Here is a 22,683-nt window from a genome sequence, read left to right on the forward strand (position 1 = left end):
CCTTGATTTCCAAAGGAAATGCAAAATGTACTTTCATCAGAGAACATAACTTTGGACCACTCAGCAGCAGTCCAGTCCTTTTTGTCTTTAGCCCAGGCAAGACGCTTCTGACGCTGTGTCTTGTTCAAGAGTGGCTTGACACAAGGAATGAGACAGCTGAAACCCATGTCTTGCATACGTCTGTGCGTGGTGGTTCTTGAAGCACTGACTCCAGCTGCAGTCCACTCTTTGTGAATCTCCCCCACATTTTTGAATGGGTTTTGTTTCACAATCCTCTCCAGGGTGCGGTTATCCCTATTGCTTGTACACTTTTTTCTACCACATCTTTTCCTTCCCTTCGCCTCTCTATTAATGTGCTTGGACACAGAGCTCTGTGAACAGCCACCCTCTTTAGCAATGACCTTTGTGTCTTGCCCTCCTTGTGCAAGGTGTCAATGGTCGTCTTTTGGACAGCTGTCAAGTCGGCAGTCTTCCCCATGATTGTGTAGCCTACAGAACTAGACTGAGAGACCATTTAAAGGCCTTTGCAGGTGTTTTGAATTAATTAGCTGATTAGAGTGTGGCACCAGGTGTCTTCAATATTGAACCTTTTCACAATATTCAAATTTTCTGAGATACTGATTTGGGTTTTTTTATTAGTTGTCAGTTATAATCATCAAAATTAAAAGGAATGAACACTTGACATATATTAGTCTGTGTGGAATGAATGTACAAGTTTCACTTTTTGAATGGAATTACTGAAATAAATCAACTTTTTGATGATATTCTAATTATATGACCAGCACCTGTATGCATGTCGACTGGCTAACCCTACCTGCTAACACATCGCCCGTGTGTTGCAACGCTATTGCAACCTGCAGTGTATCATATACATGCAAAATCGCTGTTTTGCGTACAATAGACACGTCTTTTCCAAAGCGTGTATATGTGTATATATTTTTGAAATACATGTTTATATAAATAGTCTTTTATCAGATTTACCTATTGTTATGATTTCTATTTGTTCGGCTTAGTTATTAACTATAGGTAAAATCTAACTGCTAGTAAAATCCTGAGAGAATTGGCAAGGGCAGAGGGGCCGCTGCTGCAAATATTTGAGTGGCTCCAAATTTTGATAAAACTTGAGAGCCCTGCTTTTCATCCAATACAATTAGCTGTGCTGACATTGCTGAGCCTCCGGTGACAGATACACAGATAGTAACTGAAAGCAGCATGCGAGCTAACGCTGTAGCACATCGATTAATGCAGTAAATGTACTGCGATCGTGGAACGAGCATGGATTAGTTCAACCTGTGTTGAAGTAACAGAGCCTGAACATGTCTGGAGAAAAGCCACAGCCTGCATGCTGGTGTTTCTGCGTTTATTGTGGTATTTCTGTATGAAAGCGGTTGTGTTTCGGATTATGCTCGCTCATGAGTTCAAGCAAGCACGTGTACGAGCACACGCCTGGTAGCAATCTTAAAACCGCACCGCTAGTGGCCGCTGGAAACTCCATAAGGCCCCTTTAAAGTTGTATGCTCGGACCAGGGTCGGATTGGCCATCTGGCAATTCTGGCATATGCCAGAGGCCATTTGTTTAGGGGTGGGCCGGTCAGATTGGGGTTTACTTGGGCAGCCGTTGAGGTGCCCAACTATATTTGGTGACCCATTTAAGCATTTTGCAGAGAAACGCTGAGAGAAATGATCATCTAAGACTCAGACGGTGGATATTTCACAAGCACGGACCAGGTAAAGCAACAGTGAACACTTTGGTGCAGGTGCAACTGGGTACAATGTTGGTTCGGTTTCAATTGGCTTCCTCATTAACAATCCTCCTCCACGCACCCGCGGGTGAAAACTGTATTGCGGGTGTCATTTCATCCACTTTATAAAACAGCCTACTGCTGATGGAGAAAGTCAACAGGGCCGAAAAATAGAGGGAGAGAGAAAGAAAGAGGCAGGGCCAGTGCTGTGAGGAAGGATGCTACTGTAGGCCTAGCAGACACAGAGAGGGGTGTGGTAGAGGTAGGAAGAAAACAGTTGCACAAAAATGTTCGGGTTGTAATTAACTCTGCAGTAGAGCAAGACAGTAACAGCAGACAAACAGACAGAGAGCACACAGACTCTACATGCTCAGATGGACAGCCATTGTTTTAACTGCATGTATAACTTTGTTATAAATGTGTGCTCTTAAAAAACTATTGAGCATTGTGTACCAGCCACATACATGAAATGTTACAAATCTGTTAACATTGGTGTCATTTACACTGGACATCGCTTTTTGAAAGTGAAATTGGTTAAAATATTTTCTGAAAAATAGCTTGGAACAAGAAATGTTAAATCACAAATGAAAATGCGTTGAGAAAGGTTTATTTGCACAATAAGAAAGTAACTTAAGTTAAAAAAAACAAGCTACTGATTTTACTGCATTACATTTTATTTTTTTATTTTGAATTGTCACCTGCTACCTGAATTTTGTGCTGCAATTCATATAAATAAAGACATTTACTCCATAAATTGGTGCAGAAAATGTCTCCAGAATGGAGGAAATTAAGTGTAATGCTCAAAATCATATATTTCATCATCGAATATTTCTTAGAATAGTGACCAAAGTCTTTCATCACATCCCTATTCTCAGGCCTTATGTCCCCACCTCTTTTCAACACAAAGGATATTGTTTCACCATTTGCACACAAATGTAATTACACATTTGTGTGTACAGTGGCAAAACAATATCCAATAATGTATTTTATTATGCAAATTCTGAAAGTATTCATTATTGGTCACTTGATAGGCACAGGTCTTATTATATATCACCATTAGCAGTGGAATGAAATACATGTTTTCCACCAGGGCAGTAAAATGTGACGTTTAACTGCTGATCTGAGCTTCCCTGCTGTTACCGTTGCATTACCAATAATATTCATAAGCTGTCAGGAAGGTAACGGCACATTTCTGTCCACCTAACAAAGTCATTACAGAGCGCTGGAGAAGAACTACATGAAATTACAATCCAACTACATATTTTTTCTGAGCTCCGATGCTGGAAGCTGCCGTTTTATTGCCAATTAGCGATCAGCTGATTGTCATGAACTAACAGACAAAGCCAAAACAGAGCGCTGGAGAGAGAGAGAGTAACTACATGTAATTAATCCAACTACAGATTTTACACCACAAGCCAAAGCACAGAGAATAAACCAATCCAGCTAACGTTACGTGTTTTCTACCCGGGCATTAAAAGTCAAGCTGGCTGATGCTTCCATGCTCTAAGCTAACCATACGGTTTTATTGCCTATTAACTTTACTGATCAGCTGATTGTTTCAACGTAACCGGCAATGCCAACCCACAGGCTGGAGAGTAACTAGGCGACATGAAATTAATCCAGCTATTTACACCACTGACAGGGGAAACACGTCACGGCTCTCTGTGATTATGGCCAGCTTCTAGCTAAAGCTATCAGTTTTCATTTGCACCACTAAAGTCTGACAAACTTAAGTTAATTACCTGTCCAGCAGAAAACAGACTACTTCAACACCGCTTTGAAAACATCTGTCCCACATAATAGTCTTCCATTTGGGAAAATCCACAACATTGATTTCTGCCGTCAGCTGTCTTTATCTGTCCCGACTCTGTGTGGCTTCATGGTATAACGATCCACAGACTGTCGGCTCTCATGCTAAATAACACGTGTGCTCATTTCATTTGTCCAAATGACAACATGGATCTTATATTGCATTTCTGTCAGAAGATCCTCAGAAATAGTACACACTGAACCTTTAAAGTATGGAGCCTGTAAAAGGTGAAAAATTTGCTAAAATTGCTCTTTCAATTCAAAATGGCAGACTTCCTGTTGGGTTTAGGGCAGTGGTCACTAACAGGCGTACCGCGGTCCGCATCCTGACCTATTCGCTATCCTTTCCGAGCCGACCCACAGCCGATTTATTATTGAGACTTACTACCTCGTGACGGAGCATTTCTTTTTTAACCCGCGCAGCTTTTCTAGCATTTACTGTACTGGTTCAGCGACCCAGGAAACTCACAGACCAATCGCATGTGCTCCAATCGTCTCATGTGATGCTGCTCAGCCAATCAAATCTGTGCATTCCAATAAGTATTGCGAGTTAAGCCGCGAGATTCACAAGAGAAGTTTTGTAAACACACACAAATTGAGGAGACGAAAGACAAAAGAGATTTCACATGGCTTTTAATCATGAATGTACAGATTCTTACATGTACATTCGTGTACATCATTTCAAGCTACAGTTTTTATTCATTTTTTTCTGAAATTAGACTTTATTTTAGTTTACTTAAATTTAGAATTTATTATTAAAGTAGTTATTATTTATTATCCCTCCAGTTTGATGTGAAAACTGACAGTAAATATACTTGAAATATTTGATTTGACAGTCGGTTGTTGACTAAAAACATAATAATACAATAATAATGCAAGTTAGTCATTTTGATGTTCCGGACCTTTGGGAAATTTTCTCTAACTGGACCTCTTAGGATTCTAATTGAATTCCCCTGGTTTAGGGTTTGGCTTAAAGAGGCTTTTTTGTGTGGGGTTAGGTGTTACGGTTTGGTGAAACGGAGTAAGTGGCGCTATGAGTATGGGGCGTGAATCTTATGTGAGCATGTACAGTGAAGTTACAACAACTTTCTGTTTCATTGTCAATGTATTATTATTGCACAGCAAAAATTAGAAGTTGATGGGATTATTTCTCTAAAGTACGGGCCCACAAATCACCTAAAAATTACCATTCAAAATGGCCGACTTCCTGTTGGGTTTAGGGAACCACTCCCAGGGGCGTATTTGTAGGTTTGTTTCAATTTTGTGCAAAGTTTTGTGAGTTTCGTTAAGAATAAAATGTTATTATCAATTAAAAATAACAACAGTTACCGGGGTGTAGTATGTGAAAATTTTTTGTCTTTTCTGTTTCTCAGGACCAGCACATCCGATCTCATCGTTTACCTCGGACGTGACTCCCAGGAGCTCTCGAACCCTAACGAGGTGTCGCGGACTGTTTCCAAGATCATCATAAATCCCGACTATGACGCCTACTCGTACAACAACGACATAGCCTTGTTGCAGCTGTCCTCACCTGTTACCTTCACCGACTACATCAGCCCAGTGTGTTTGGCAGCAGACGGCAGCGTCTTTAATTCAGGAACGACCTGCTGGGTCACCGGATGGGGAAACATCCAAGATAACGGTGAGAATTGTTATTGTCATTTTTAAATGTATTGTTAAAATTGAATGATTGCATGTAGTAATTTAGTTTCAATTGTTGTGTTTTGCAACAACATGTTGCAAAGGCGCCATTTTTTGATCAGATTCTGATTCACACCTTTTACTGGCTTCTTCTCCATCTCATTATGCAGCCGAGGCTTCTGGGTATTGTATTGTATCTCAAAAGCTTTGAATATCCTGCAAAAGTTCCTTTGAGCTTTGCAGGAAACGTTTGCAGGTGTTTTGAGTTAATTAGCTGATTAGTGCTCTTCTTAGGTCGACATTTCGACATGTAATCATCAAGATTAAAGAGTAAAAATACATAAAAATATGTGCCTCTGAGATGTAGCAGTATGGTTGTATAGAGTAGCATAAAATGAAAATACTTAGGTAAACTATCTGTCTATCTCTAACTATCTCACAGTGGGCAAGTTCAGCACCGACAAAACGTAGCAAAACGTTTGCCCCTGGCGGCTGTTCCGCCAGTGTATGAATGTGTATGACTGGTGAATGTAGTGTAAAAGCGCTTTGAGTGGTTGAAAAGCCTAGAAAGGCGCTATACAAGAACAGAGCATTTACATTTACAAAAATATGTACGTCTCTCAACACTGTCTGACTTCCTGTCTATGGCTCTCAGCTCCGAGCCCATTGGTTCCTACTGAAGACAAACATCTTTAAAAACACCTTACAAATATATTTCATGTTTAAAAAGGCTCAGTAATTTCCTAAAACAGTTGCTGACTGTAGTTTCTATCAGACAAACAGGAGGATATAGTGCATTAGTTGGGGACTACGTGAAGTTGGAAACCACGTGAGTATTTGGGGCAGCAGGACAGTGTCTGTGGGACTGAGTCAGAATAAACTGCAGTGTGTGTGTTCATAGTGAACATGTGAACCAGGGCAGCAGAGAGTGTCTAGAAGAACAAGATCAGGCTGTGAGACACATAGTGTTGACAACAAGAAAAATACAGACTCAATTTAGGTCTCTTTTCTTTTTCAGTTTCACTTCCTTACCCAGACTATCTGCAGGAGGTTAGTGTTCCCATCGTGTCCAACAGTGATTGTAATGCTATATACGGTTTAATCACAAACAACATGATGTGTGCCGGTTTCCCCCAGGGAGGAATGGACGCCTGCTACGTGAGTTTTTCTGCAAACCACTCTTCAATCAGCACTAATCAATAGACTTTCCTCTTTGATAAAGCTTATAGTTAGGGCTGGCTCAGGTTAGTCCTGAACCATCCCTTAGTTATGCTGCTATAGGCCTAGACTGCCAGGGGATTTCCCATGATGCACTGAGCTCCTCTCTCCTCTACTTTCTCTCCCTCTGTATGCAACCTCATCCCATTACTGCATGTTACTAACTCAACTTCTCACCTTTCCGGTAGTCTTGGAGCTGTGGAGTCTGGATCTGTGGTTGCGAGTCACCTGCTGCCCCCGTGTTCTTGTTCGACACCCTCTGCCATAATTGTTATTACTAGTCCTATTGTTGTTATTATTATAATTAACATTACTATAATTATCCATATGATTATTAATTTTCAGCCTCTACCACTATTACTTTTACTGTCTGTACTTCTGTGCACATATTGTGTAGACTGCGACCCCCTACCCCTCCAGTCCTCTCTCCCTCATCCTTGCTAGCTCTCTATCTCTCTCTCCCCCCCAACCGGTCGAGGCAGGTGGCCGCCCACCCTGAGCCATGGTTCTGCTTCCTAAAAGGAAGTTATATATATATACCTCAACCTATAATAAAACATCTAAATATATAATTGTATATTACATCTTGTATTTCAAATCTGAATCTGCAAAGTAATTAAAGTACATAGTGTATTGCAGTGAAAAATTTGCCTCTGAATTTAAATTCTCACTACAGGGGGATTCAGGCGGCCCGTTGGTAAGTAAAACTGGCTCTGTCTGGGTCCAGGGAGGAGTGGTGAGTTTTGGAGTACCCTGTGCTCTGGCCAACTTCCCCACAGTCTACACCCGAGTGTCCCAGTTTCAGTCCTGGATCAACAGCCAGATTACCACCAACCTGCCGGGCTTTGTTGTCTTCACGGGGAACACTTCAAACTCTGACAGCGCTACAACCCCTGACAGCGCTACAACCTCTGAGAGCAGTTTTACCTCTGGCAGCAGTACAACCTCTGGCAGCGCTACAACCTCAGGCAGCAGTACAACCTCTGGCAGCGCTACAACCTCAGGCGGCACTACAACCTCTGGCAGCGCTACAACCTCTGGCGGCACTTCAACCTCTGGCAGCGCTACAACCTCTGGCGGCACTACAACCTCTGGCAGCGCTACAACCTCTGGCAGCAGTACAACCTCTGGCAGCGCTACAACCTCTGGCGGCACTACAACCTCTGGCAGCACTACAACCTCTGGCGGCACTACAACCTCTGGCAGCAGTACAACCTCTGGCAGCAGTACAACCTCTGGCAGCAGTACAACCTCTGGAACCTCTCACCTGGTTTCCCTCTCAGTTCCTCTGCTCTCCATCTCCCTCTTTGTCCTTTCATATTTAATTGTTTTTGTTTAAGGATTACCAAGATGTCTGGTTATAATTTTGATTTGACTATTTTTTCACTTAACTGATTAATTGTTTTGTCTTTAAAATGACAGAAAGATGTGTACGCATGTTAAAATTAGTATGTTATTTGACATTTGAATTGTAAGGTTGTAATAGGTTTGACTAACGTATTAGTAAATAATAGGGGTGTGGAAAGACACTTTGCTCACGAGACGAGACAATCATTTTGAGCATTAAACATCTAATTTCCTGTATTCATGTGAATTCGTCTGCACCAATTTATGGTGGAAACATCTTTATTTATGTAAAGGGAAGCACACTTGGCAGGTGACATTTCAAAATCTGAAACTATAACAGAATCCAAGTTAGTCCAGCTCTCAGTCATTCTTTGCTGCTTTCAGATCGGTTTCTCCTGTTGATGAACTTTTTATTTATTTAATCATCCCTGCTGAGTCAGCACACATGCAGGCATGATTTAGTCTTCCCTTCTCTTTGTGTCTTTGTTTGGGGAAGTCACCTCTTAAAGTGTGCATTCGGCACCTTTTCATCTCAATGAGAATTAATTAATAAGATTAATTCAGTTTTAATTCAGTTAGAAACTCCTGGACTTTACCTACCTGCCCTGTACTCCGCTGTGCATTGTGTTATTGCTCTGCTGATAGTTTCCCCTTCAGACTGTTTGGGACTGCATGTTGCATGTGAAACTAACCAACAACAAATTGTGATCAGGCAGAAATCTCACCAAAAATCAATACATTTTAACTTCAGCACCTCTGATAAAGTGCAGCTCACAGTCCCAAAAAGGGCAAACTTGCGCCTCAGTTTTTAAATGTTTAAAAATTAGAATCAGAATCAGATAACAGGTACAATTTCACAGACAATGAGTTTGCCTTGGTATATTGGGCACATAAATATGAAAATACAGAAAAAGTACAAAATCCAAATGTACAAGTGTACAAAAAAATGCTTTATGACCAATAAGGATTAGTGCAATAATGCAACTATACTACCTATGTGACCACTTGTCACAACTATCTGTTGTTATACATTGACGTTAGTTATACATATATATATATATTTGTTTTTCACTACATGATAAAATTGATGTTTGGCGTGACAGCGTGTGGATGTCAATCAATATAATAGTTCAATTTAAAAGTTTAAAATTCTATTGTAAAATGTAATTATTTATTTAAAGACAGAAAGATATAAAATTAGTTATTGATGAATATGATTCTGTTTTTACACTTCATCATTTAAATAAAGCTCTAAAGAATCAGTTTCACAAAGCTCCTTTTAAAAGTGTTGTATTTATTAATTTTTGGTTGTAATTAAACACTTAAAGATTATAATTACTCCAGACTCCATGAAAGTATTTTTTCATTTCTTTCTACAGGTTTTACCTGATTTATTTCTTTAAGTTTGAATTTTCTGTATTTATGCTCAAATATTTAACATTTGCTATGTGAATATCAGAAGTTTATAAACTTGAAGAATGAGATGTGATGGTGATAACATGTTTTTTTTTATTAATCAGCTATTCATTTATTACTCTAATTAATCCCTTCAGTGTTGTTTTCTCAAATTATAGAAATATCATTCAGTGTGTTGCAGTTCAATATCACAGGTCGGATTTATTGCAGGGCTGTGTAATTGGATCACATTGTACAGTTGTTGGTTTGGTATTGATGCATATGCTGTAATATCTGTGTTATGAAAGACTCATTTCATAAACTGTAAATCATTACAGCCCCATTTAGTTTTATCCGCTTACTTCTTCTTTTACACTGAAAGAGCTCTGACAAGTTTGGGATTTTGAACTCAACTGTATGAGTTTTTCAAAGTTAAACTTGCATTACATCATTGCGTTGACTATTTGAGACTTTTGTCAGATTTATGTCGATTGAACTTGGGTATATAGTAGTAGTTGCTGCGTCTTTTGAGAGAAACAGTTTTCATTAAACCATAGCAAAGTTGAAACATGGATATAGTCAACGAAATATCCACTGCAAACAAGTCATGTATTCAAATTCCAACTTAAATATAGACACTTTTGTCAAACCGTTCTCACTCCTAAGTCGTCACATATGGATGCAAGGTAAAGACCCCTGTGGCACATTTAACAGCTGATATTAAATTGTCTGTCTTAAAAGGACAAACAAAAACATTTAAAGACTGTCTCCCTTGTTCTATTTTCTCCCACATATGTGACATAATAGTGCTTGACATTAAAACGCAGAGGCATCTTTTAGAGTAGCATATGAAAAAATTAGAATACCGTGGAAAAGTTTATTGCGAGCACCCGAACCAGACTGAGAGATTAAAGGCTTCAGAAACCTTTGCAGGTGTTTTGAGTTCAATCAATCAATCAAAATTTATTTATAGAGCACTTTAACAGCAATCACAAAGTTGCACAAAGTGCTGTACCAAGAATAAAAAGCAAACATCAATAATGTATACAGTTAAAAACACTAAGAAATGAGTTCCTGTGGTGCCTTTTGTGTATTAAACAAGAGGCTCAAAATCATTAGTCCGTGTCTTAATTTTTCAGTAATTTATTAACATACAAAAAGTACAAAATATATGAAAATGACAATTAATATAGATTACATAAAGTTATAATTAAAGAAAATAATAAATTTAGAATGGAAAAAAAGAAGTGTAGTTACGATCAACTTTAGTATCCTCCTATTCAGAACCTTAGACAAAAACCCTAAAGATTACTCAAAGACCCTCAAATTCACTCAGATTAGCCTACTAGAATCATTGGACATTAAATTTAACATTATATTTATATTAAATTATATTTGCTTCTTATTCCAAATTCTTATAGAGAGATAACTGACACATTTTGTTGGAGACCTTTTCCCTTCACTCTCTGGAATCAAGTCTACCGGCCACTTTCTCAAATATAAACCCCTAAAAACAGCCACGTAGGCAACATGGCCGATTTCTGAACTGCGTCATCACAATCTTGGTGTCCAAGGTACTTTTCCATGATATTAAAGTTCAACAAAACAAGTCATTAATCTAAATATCCCTCTTATGTACATGACCCCCCCATTTCCTCGAAGAACTTCAGTCTTCCTATGAAACACACAAACCTTTTTTTTAAACTTTGATGGCAACATGGTTCTCACAAGAAATCAAGGGTGAAACATAGAAATTAAGGTAAAACAGCATGATTTGTTTGTTCTCTTAACATGAATATTCTATACAGTACATATACACTTCTTATAACATTTTGTGATAACTGTGATACTATGATAACACATATAACTTTCAAACTTCCACATCTAGATGTTTTCCTGTTACTCCAGTAAGGCTTCAGCTGAGGCCTTCACATGTGAACATGTAGTTTCACAGGTCAACATGACATTTTGCATACATTCATTTGGATATAATTTCAGTGATTACATTTTTTCCCCAACTGCTCTCTCGAGTTTGTTTTCTCATGTGCCGAGTGTTCCCGAATGTTCTTTGGAATTTGTACATCGTGTGTCACTTATCTTTTGTTTTATGGGTTTAAATGTCAAATCGACCTTCTATTTCCCATCTTGTGTATACAGAGCTGTTTCCGGTATCACTTTCACAGCTGCATTTCTCTAAAACTTTATCCTCTCATAGTTCACTGTTTTGGTAACAATGGATATCAAAGGAAACACCTTTACTCTGAAGCTTTGTTATTCCCTTAATTATTTCTTCCAACTTTATAAATGGTTTCTCTGCACTTAGACCTTTAACTACTACATTCCTCCAAATGTCAAACTCAAGGGTCAAAAGCCAGATACAGTAGAAGAGATTGGTTTTAAGACAAGTTTTAAAATCAGACAGTGAGGAAGCGTTTTTGGCACTCTCCGGAGAAGTTTGTCAGCTGACCTGAGCAAATGGGTAGGTGTATAAGGATGAAGGGGGCAAGGCCATTCAAGGATTTAAAAGTCAGTAAAAGAAGTATAAATTGAATGGGTAGCCAATGGAGTGAACTTAGAACTGGGGAGAGAGAGAGAGAGAGTTAATTAATTAGTTGATTAGAGAGTTCTTCTCTGGTTGACATTTCTGTGTAATTTACAATACAGAAATGTATTTATTCTAAAATCTTTATCAATTTTTAGATGCGTAAAGACCCCTGTGACCCCTATTTTAGATGTGTAATTTTTAGAGTTTTGATTTCCATGAGCTGTAAACACAAAAGGGCTCGAAATACTTTACTTTGTGTAAAGAATCTAGAATATATAAAAGATTCACTTGTTTTTCAACAGTTTTTAAAAGACAGTTTGGGGGGCAGTTTAACTGGCAGATAGTGGCGCTGCAAATTCAGACATGAGAACCGATCAAAATCATCAGTACAGCATCAAACTTTACTAAACAGCTGTGGCTGGAACTGACAAAGAAACACATTGTGAACATGAAAAACATGCAAAGCAGTACAATTAATATTATTCAACATATAGCCGACCTTTTTACAGAAAATATTCAGATGAAACCCCCGAAGTACATTTTCATAAGTAACTGTGATTTAAATACACATTTTCCCAAGTAACTGTAACATATTATTTACAGTTAATTTGTAATTAAATTACGTGACTAAACTACATGTAACTAGTTACTTCCCAACACTGGTAACTGGAATATAATATATATAATAATATATAATACTTTATTGCCAGGTATGTGAACATATACGAGGAATTTGACTCAGGATTGGACATTGCTCACGACGTGTTTACTCATACACAAATACAAAATCTCAAGAATAAAAATAAAAATAAAATCAGACACAGACTTCAGTGTAGACAACACAAATATACTGCACAACAGTGCAGTGAGCAGTGTGCAAAGGATGCAGGAGTATGTACATGTCGGAGGTGGATGTGATATACAGGTACATATATATGCATACATGTACACAGTGCAATGAAGCATAGTGCAAAGGATGCTGGAATAAATAGGTAATAAGTATTTTGTGCAGGAGTTATGACTTGAGGTAGGTGGATTTGGTATACAGTATCTACAATATGACAATATAAAAGTATGAACAGCACTGAAATAGAGAATGGTGCATAAATAATAAGTGTTAGCCAGTAAACAGGTGGCTGATTAGAGACACAGTTACTGGGTTATTGCTCAGGAATTGTTCCTGACACCGTGAATCAGAAATCAGCTGTTCATCAGAGCGATGGCTTGTGGGAAGAAACTGTTCCTAAGTATGTTGGTTTTGGTGTACAGTGCTCTGTAGCACCTACCAGAGGGGAGAAGCTGGAACAGATGCTTTTCTGCAGTCCTGACTGTCCGTTGTTGTCTGCTCCTGTCCTTTCTGGTGGCAGATCCAGGCTGGCACAGTGAGCTGGGTGAGTTTGGTGCTGAGGATGTCAGGAATGATGGTGTTGAACGCCGAGCTGAAGTCCACGAACAGGATCCTTGTATATGTCCCTGGAGAGTCGAGGTGTTGCAGGATGTAATGCAGTCCCAAGTTGACTGCATTATCCACTGACCTGTTATGCGGCATTCAGACCAAACTCAAATTTAATCCACGCAACGCTCTCCTCGCGGGGGTTTTATCGCTGGACAACTGCTGAGTGTTCACAAACAATGCGATAACGCGAATAAACACAACTCGCCATTACTACAGCTTAAAGATTAAGATTAAATAGCAATAAACGAGTAAAACTGATGCAGAAATAACTACAACATGATGCAGATTTGTTAAACATATGAATTCAAGCTTTGTCAGGTCTGTCAGCAGAATGAAATTGTTTTCTGAATGGAGTTTGGATCAATCAGGGCTATTCTATGCTAACTTGGTCACAGTAAAGTACAACGATACCTGGAATAAATACATAATTATAATTACATACACATGTTTTCTGAACTCACAAGGTAGTTCAACCTCCTCGCTTTCTTCTCCCAGCAATGTCCAGTTTTGTCCGGTTTTTATATAAATATGAAGTAGTGCCAAACGACACTAACAACACTGGAACCGGATGTACACGGAATCTAGTTGCTGAGAAGCTCGAGTGAAGATAAATCAACATTGTAATCCCTTCAATTTAAGTAAAAAGCTAATTCAATACAAGCAGTTAACTCTGAGATCCTCCCATGAGCAAACGGCGTAGTTGTCAGAGCAGAATCCAGTCCAACTACGGGTGTTTTTGTCCAAAAGCTGGAGCACTGCTCCCTGCTCTTTGGCAGCTCACTCTGCCTGGCCATCTCCACACAACGTTCTGAAAATGTTCTACTCACGCAAATTCATTCGCGTTGCCTTCGCTTCGCCTTCGCGTCGCCGGCACCGCCCCAGATGTCAAGGCGCCAGGACTGTAGTTATTTAATCCAGAGATGGAGGGTATTTTGGGGACCAGGATGATTGTGGAGCGTTTGAAGTAGGAGGGCAGCTCCAGTGATCTGTTTAAGATCTGTGTGAAGATGGGGGCCAACTGGTCTGCACAGACAGGATGGAGACACACCGTCTCCATCAACAGAAAACTACTTCCTTAAAGGAGAAAGCAAGCATGTAACAAAATTTACCTGAAAACACAAAACTGAACACTTAAATTAGTACTTAAATTAAATAATAAAACTTTTAACAACCTCCCTCCTCTGAGGGAGTAAACACGAGCCTACAGCTCCACACTGCTGTCTGACCCTAACTTGTCCACTGACCCCACAGGGGTCATTTACACTGGGGATGTGGGGACATGTCCCCACCACATTTTGAAATATCTGATTTTGTCCCCATCACTTTTTAAAAGATTTTTAAAATTTGTTCTGAAAAATAGCTTGCACCAATAAATGCTTTGAGAAAGGTTTATTTGCACAATAAGAAAACATGCAATGCAATATAGATTTACCTAATATAAAAACAGACATTTCCACCGTAAATTGGAGCAGAAAATGTCTCCAGAATGCAGGAAATTACCAGTTTAATGCTCAAAATCTGCTCTGTTCTGTTGTCTGAAATGTTGAAAAGTAATTATGCAGTTTATTTCTATGTGTTACAACTTACGACATACAGCCAATCACCATCTGCCACGTCATCATACAAACGTACATCCGATCACGTTATGTGACGTCACCAGCAGGCGCAGACCCCGGAGCAGATCTGACCACCCGAGCACATCTGGTACCTACTCTGGTATTCACATGAAGAAATGTCCAAAAGGCATGAACAGGGCAAAGGTGCAGAGCTCCGTGACTGACTGTATCAGCTCCCCGCTCTCCCTGGTCCTCTCCAAACAACGCTCTGAAGCCGTCTGTGATGTCTGGACAATCTCACCGCTGACAGGCTTTTGCAACATAGTGTCATGCGAATTTCTGGCTCAAGTTGAAAAATTTTGAACTCACGTGAGCCAGCAAATGTCGCAACTAGGGAATTCACATGGCAGAGCATCCCCGCCAAACTAGATATAGGCCTACCAAGTTAATTGGGATTAATCACATTGCTATGCACAAAATTGAATAATGAATTCTAAAGTAGTATATTGTGCACTTTTAATTTAAATGTACTGCTAAATACACAAAAGTGCAAAAACACTTTAAACAAATAAGGTGCTTTTTACCAGCAGTATTCCCTTTACACAGTAGCAATAAAATATTTATTGTAAATCTCAATTTAAACATTAATGTAATCAAATCAAATATTAAACCAAAGCTATTTGCCACTGCCAGGGAATGACCTTTTATCTAGCTGGATTCTAACAATTTGCCATCAGAGTCCAGTTTTCTTGGGGTTTTCTGAACAGGTATCAGCAGAAGTGTTTTTCTTTTATCAGGGAGCAGCAGAAACAGTCTATGGCCTATGTTCAGTAAGTGTCCCTGTCAGAGTGAGGTGAAGTGGTTGAGCACAAGTTAAATAGGCTACAGCTGTGTAGCGCACAGAAGCTGTTGCCAGGTTTACTATTAATAGAGCCCCTGCCGTTTCCTCGTGGAGAGCTGTCTCCCTGTCTGATCACCTGAGAGAACCTGCTGAAGCCTCCCTCCGCTGCTTGTTTGACCCCCTGTGACCCAGGGTTTGACTGTATGTGTATTCAGAGCCAGTGAGCAACGGACTTTCAAAATAATAGTAATATACATTTTTTGTCTGCGATAATAAATTTTTCAATGGTTTTTAATGGTATTTTTAATTTTTAATGGTAAAACCATTATTATTGATTGAGGTCTGATGCTAAACTTATTTGCAGACCCCTGCAGTGTATTATTACTACTTCTTCTCTTCTAACCATGGGCGCCGTATAGGGGGGAAAGTTAGGACAATTCCAAGGGCCCCTAACTGACAGGGGCACCAAAAAATAATTATAGACTAATATCAAATTATATTATATTATACACTATATAAACCATCATCATTGAGTATAAATATATTTCAAATATAATAATGAAATGAATGATCTCTTTGTTTTTACTTGTTTTTGGCAGTAAAAGTTAAAAATCCCCATTATCCCAAAAGGTAAACCACCGACCACCCCCCTGTATCTGTATGAAATGGTTTGGTCCTTCGTCATGGCACTCATCAGTGACGGTGTTTACGTGCAGTCAGTAGATGCACCAGAAACACAGTGATCACAATGTTGCCTAGTAACCAAAATCTGGTTTTCAAAAAAGGACAGAGAGAAAAGAGAGAGAGGAAAGACAAAGGACAGGATGTCAATCTGTAACCCAGTTTTTCACCAAGAGAGGTACCGCCTTTAGTCTGTGAGTGGTGTTTACCTGTGGGCTTAACATCCATAGTGAAATAAGATAGCTAGCTACAGACTAGTGTTAGCCTACATTTCATCAACATTTAATCAGTGCAGGGAAATGTTTAGCAAGATATTGATATTAAATCATTGTCCCTGCCCCTTTTAGCAGACGAACAACAGATGAGTCAGCAGCACCCCAGTCTCCCCATAACTGTAGCCTCCCTGTCCCAGTGAAGAAGGTGAGCAACATGGTGTTAATGAGTTAGCATCATTCCAGGGAGTCTGTGGGGATTTCCCCTCAAGGCTGCGGTTTTTCCCCTCTGCTCTTCTCCCTTTATACCAACAGCTGCACCTCCAGTCACCAGTCCGTCAAGCTCCTAAAGTTTGCAGACGACACCACCCTCATTGGGCTCATTTCTGGTGGGGTTGAGTCCGCCTACAGGTGGGAGATCGACCATCTGGTGACCTGTTGCAGCCAGAACAGTCTGGAGCTCAACACTCTGAAGACAGTGGAGATGGTCATGGACTTCAGGAAGAGCCCAGCCCCACCCTCCCCCATCATCCTGTGTGACTCCCCCGTCACCACTGTTGACTCTTTCCGCTTCCTGGGCACCATCATCTCCCAGGACCTCAAGTGGGAGCTGAACATCACCTCCCTCACCAAGAAGGCCCAGCAGAGGATGTACTTCCTGCGGCAGCTGAAGAAGTTCAGCCTGCCAAAGACAATGATGGTGCACTTCTACACCACCATCATTGAGTCCATCCTCACCTCCTCCACCACCATCTGGTACTCTGCTGCCACTGCCAGGGACATGGGCAGGCTGCAGCGTATCATTCACCCTGCAGAGAAGGTGATTGGCTGCAATCTTCCATCACTTCTGGACCTGCACACCTCCAGGACTCTGAGGCGAGCAGGAAAGATTGCAGCTGAACCCTCCCACCCCCGACACAAACTGTTTCAGACTCTCCCCTCTGGCAGGAGGCTGCGGTCCATCAGGACCAAAACCTCTCGCCACAAAAATAGTTTCTTCCCATCTGCAGCTAGACTCATCAACAAGGCCTCTTTCAAATAATACAAATGTCTCTGCACGTGTAAATATTATTTCATTTCATATCATATCATGCACCAACCTGGCACATAGCACATATTTGTTGTTAATTGTTAATTGCTGTTGTTCTATATTTTTATATTCTCAATTTATATATGTATGTACACAATATTCTCTTCCGTTGCAACACGTCTGCACAACACAAACCCAGAATAATGCACATGTAAATATCTGCTATGTTGTTCTTTCTCTGCAAATAGTTGTATTATTTTTCTCTATTGTTTTTATTATTCTTATTAACTTGCATTGTTTATTCCATCCATCCATCGTCAACCGCTTATCCTGCGTACAGGGTCGCGGGAGGCTGGAGTCAATCCCAGCTTACATTGGACGAAAGGTGGGGTACACCCTGGACAGGTCAGCAGTCCAATTGTTTATTACATTTTTATATATTTCTTGATTTATTTATTCAACTGTATGTGTTTGTGAATGTGTAGCACCATATCACTAAAGCAAATTCCTCGTATGTGTAAAACACTTCTTGGCAATAAAGCTCCTTCTGATTCTGATTCTGTAGCGCTGTTTGTCCTTTTTCAGCTACTGTAGAAACATGACAATACAACATGGCGACGTCCATGGAAGGGGGGACCCTTAGATATAAATCTCATTCTAAGGTAATAAAAACATAATGATTTATTATGTAAGGTCTTTACACCCCTCTGAAAACATAGTTATGGATCTTGTCTTGCATTTCTGCCGATAGATCCTCAGAAATATTACACACTGGACCTTTAAGAGCTCTTCTCTGGTAAATGTTTAGAATGATTATTGACAGAGCTTTTCATCTATACCTGCTTTAACATTGTGACTTTGGTCAAGTTTGGTCAACTTTGCTTAAGTTTTTAAACAATATTCCTGTGGATTGAGGAGTGATGACCCGACCCTTGCGGAGGGTAAATCAATCAGAAATGAAAAGCACATTATCAGTCACAGTGAACGTAGTTACTTGTTTTGATATTAAAGTACATTTAACTGATAACACTTCTGTACTTTTGCTTAGTAGTTCAGTAGGATTCTGAATATAGACTTGTAATGGAGTATTTGTACATTGTGGTATTATACTTTTACTTTCACTTACAGTAAGTAAAGGATCTGAGCACTTCTTCTGTGATGCTGTGATGCACAGATTGTAAAAACGTTACTTTGGCCTTCATGGTGTCGACAGTGTTTACTGGTTTCAAATCAAGGTCATCTGTTCCCAGGAAACACTGAGGCAGTTTAACCAGTTTGATCTGTGAGCAGACAGCAGGACTCCTCAGTCTCGGTCCAGTTGTCAGTGTAGACGGACATAAAGGGTGAATCAGTATAATTCAGCTGCTCTGTGTCACCTACTGTGTATTTTACCATCTTCATGATGAATCCGATGGAAAAGAAATGTCATTATTGTCACGTCATCATGTGAAACCTCCACGTGCAGAGTTCTTCCCAGCAGAATGTAAAGCAGTTTAAATTATCTCCACCTCGTCCATCTACAACATTGAAATGAATTAACTTATTATAATTATTATACACAGAACATAGCAGATAATTAAATGTGTAATAAAATATTGTAATATAAAAAACAAATAATATAAAACAATACATAGTTATTTATATACATATATACATACACGTACGTACACATATACAGAACATTCTGCTGTGCATGTTTTTCAATTTGCGTCTGGAAGAATGTAAACAGCAGAATCAAGATGATAACAAAGTCCATCTTGACTGGGTTTGAGCACCAAGCATCATCGACGTAGAGTCCACCTCCTCTCATCTTGCAGGAGTTTTGCACAGACAGCTCAGTACACCAGCCCCCAGATTAGGGGCACCTGCCTTGGTCACATACTGCTTTATTTGCATGTATCTATCCAGTGCCTATAAGACACAATATACTGATATTACTGTTTTACAGTTTAGTTCAGCGACACTTACTTTCACATAGTCATAGCGAAGGTATTTGACTCTCACGATCCTCTAAAATGGAACCCCGTGCAGCTGCTTCATGGTAAGTTGGTGTTGATGCAAGATGCGGGAGAGTGTCGATATACTGACACCGTTGATATTAAGGAATGTTGTGTGATCTGCAAGGATTTGTTCTCGTAGTTGATGTAGGTGGATGGTGTTGTTTGACAATAGCCAGTTCCTGTTGATGGGTGACCTGACGTTGTCTTCCACCCTCAGAAGGTCATCTGGCTGTTCTTTAGAAAATGCAAGAACATGATGTCATTGGTAAGGTTATTTTTCAAACATTCTATACCAGGGGTCTGCAAATAAGAATAGAAAACTTTTCAACTGTTAACGGACTGGCAGCAAAACACCATTCTCCTTTCCAAAGCTCTACGAGCACTTCCGGGTCTACGATGTCGCACCCAGACACAACAAGACCAACAGTCCAGCCTTTCCCAACCCGTTCAATCCTTTCCACTTAACTCACACCTAAGACTAGCCAGCCTCTAAAAATGCTCAGCCACGAACTAGCAGGTGTTGTGCAGAATGCGGTTATCACCACATATTTTTGCTGAATCATAAGGAATGCTACTTCTACTAAGTGTGATAAATTATTAATTACTCTAAATGTTCATAAAATATATACTTTGTTTCATTTATCACCCTTGATGATGAAGCATTTAAAAGCAGTTTTTGGAGGTGCATGCAATTCTAGGCAGGCATGCGAAACTCGACATAACTGGGCTGTCTTTATCTTGCTGTATGGGGTCAGCAGACTCGTTTATTGACATGTGGATGTAGTAGAACCATAGACTGTATATAAGAAATGTACGTAGTCATCGTGACGTCACCCGTTGGTTTGTGGACGGCCGTTTTGAATCCTCGAGTTTGGCCGATAGGGCGCCGCCATGTCGAGTTTTTGCAACCACAAAGTGCCCGGAAGTGACGATACGGCGGAGCTTACGGCCGTGTGCGGAGCTAGCTAGCTTGCTTAGCTAGGTGCAACTGTAACTCACGTTAACTGTCATTTTAACTGGGCTGGTAACTTTGTCTAGCGAACTACAGTCTTAAAACTAAATGTACTCAAAGTACAAACAGAGATGATGGTGCTCAGGAAGCGGAAGGAGTCCACAGTGGTGACAAGGGAGTCACTTAGGATGATGGGGGAGGGTGGGGCTAGGCTCTTCCTGAAAGTGAACAGCCAACTCCTAATAAGCTTTTTCAGCTAGTTAAATTTACACAGTGCGGAGGGTACGAGTCCGCTCTAGCCTGATTGACAGGTCGCCGACTTGTCAATCATAGATAATCCCGCCCTAAATAAATGGGACCATAATTTACTAAATGAACATCATTTTGTATTGAAGAAGACTTGAAACTAGCGACTGAGACCATAAACTCATCAGGAAAGTGTACTGGGGTAATTAGTTAGCTGAGAAGAAGGGTCATTTTCCCATTATTTCTAATGGAGCCGGACCAGAAGAGTTGCCCCTTTGTACATAATTTCAGTTCTAAAATTACAAATGTTATTGATGCCATTGCACCAGCCATGGTGAAGGTGGTCTCTGGTAAGAGAAGATCTCCATGGAGAAATGCCACGCTGGTCAGAAATCAAAAAAGAGAGTGTCGAAAAGCTGAACACAGGTGGCGTAAAAAAAAATCTCCAGGTTCATTATGACATCTATAAAGAGAGACTTCGCTTATAATTTAGAGCTGAGAAATGTAAGGCGGACCTTCTTCTCTGACATCATCACCAAAAACACTAATAATGCACGTGCCCTGTTTGCTGCTGTCGACAGCCTAACCAACCCTCCTGTGTCTGTAGCCTCTGAACTTCTATCCACCGGGGCCTGCAATGATTTTGCTTCCTTCTTCACAGACAAAATTCAAACAATTAGACAAGCAATCAGTGCCTCCATGTCAGTAACAGGATATGTCTTGTCCCTGTGTCCACTTAAAAACAATTCATATAGCATGAGACAATTTGATTCTATTAACCATAAAAACCTGGAGGACATAATACAACATCTGAAATCCTCATCATGTTGCCTTGATATTTTGCCAAGAGGTTTTTTCAAAAATGTGTCTAAATGCATGGCCTCAGATTTACTACAAATTGTCAACATGTCTCTCCTCTCAGGTTTTTTCCCACAGGCCCTGAAAACTGCAGTCATTAAGCCACTCTTAAAAAAGAGCAATCTAGATAGTTCACTAATGGGCAATTATAGGCCCATATCAAATCTCCCATTTTTAGTTTTTCAACAGCTTAGTGCTTTCTTGGCACTAAATAACTATTTTGATGTCTTCCAGTCAGGTTTTCAACCACACCGCAGCACTGAGACGGCTCTTGTTAAGGTCTTCAATGACATCCATTTAAACACTGACAGTGGCAGAATTTCAATCTTAGTATTATTGGATCTCAGTGCTGCATTCGACACAGTCAACCACAACATATTACTAGACAGACTTGAAAACTGGGTTGGACTTTCTGGCACAGTACTAAACTGGTTTGAATCCTACTTAAAGGACAGGGAATACTTTGTGTCTATAGGTAATCAGACATCTGAGCTGACAAAAATAACATGTGGAGTTCCCCAAGGCTCCATTCTGGGGCCTCTTTTGTTTAACATTTACATGCTTCCACTGGCTCAGATTATGAAAAACAACAAAATATGTTACCATAATTATGCAGATGACACAGATTTACATAACCATTTCACCAGGGGACTATGATCCCATACAGGCGCTGAAATTGGATGTGCCAGAATTTTCTTCAATTAAACAAGGATAAAACTTAAGTGATTGTTTTTGAGGTCTTTACATTGGCTTCCTGTATGTCAAAATCCTGCTGTTAGTTTATAGAGCACTAAATGGTTTAGGGCCAAAAAACATTTCTACTTCGTTACAGTGGGGGAAAAAAGTATTTGACCCCTTGCTGATTTTGCAGGTTTGCCCACTTACAAAGAATGCAACAATCTACAATTTTAATCATATGTACATTCTAACAGTGAAAGACAGAATCCCAAAGAAAATTCCAGAAAATCACATCATATGAATTTATAAAAATTGATAACCATCTGATGAGGAAAAACAAGTATATGACCCCCTACCAAACAGCAAGTATTCTGGCTCCTACAAGCCAGTTAGTCTTTCTTTAAGACACAGCCCCAATCCCAACCAATTATCTACATCAAATACACCCGCCTCACCTCGTTACCTGTATAAAAGAC

At 39.9% G+C, this 22,683-nt stretch overlaps 1 protein-coding gene across 1 annotated transcript in view; it reads left to right on the plus strand.

Moving 5' to 3' along the window:
• The window catches only part of LOC123967429 (transmembrane protease serine 9-like), a 42,705-nt gene that overhangs the window by 5,388 nt on the left and 14,634 nt on the right, over window positions 1–22,683 (plus strand). The window contains exons 4-6 of the mRNA XM_046043524.1: window positions 4,925–5,193; window positions 6,229–6,350; window positions 7,087–7,618. Coding sequence (XP_045899480.1) covers window positions 4,925–5,193; window positions 6,229–6,350; window positions 7,087–7,618 — 923 coding nt within the window. The remainder of the gene's footprint in view (window positions 1–4,924; window positions 5,194–6,228; window positions 6,351–7,086; window positions 7,619–22,683) is intronic.

The sequence above is a fragment of the Micropterus dolomieu genome, linkage group LG02, assembly GCF_021292245.1.
Source record: "Micropterus dolomieu isolate WLL.071019.BEF.003 ecotype Adirondacks linkage group LG02, ASM2129224v1, whole genome shotgun sequence".
Classification (NCBI taxonomy): domain Eukaryota; kingdom Metazoa; phylum Chordata; class Actinopteri; order Centrarchiformes; family Centrarchidae; genus Micropterus; species Micropterus dolomieu.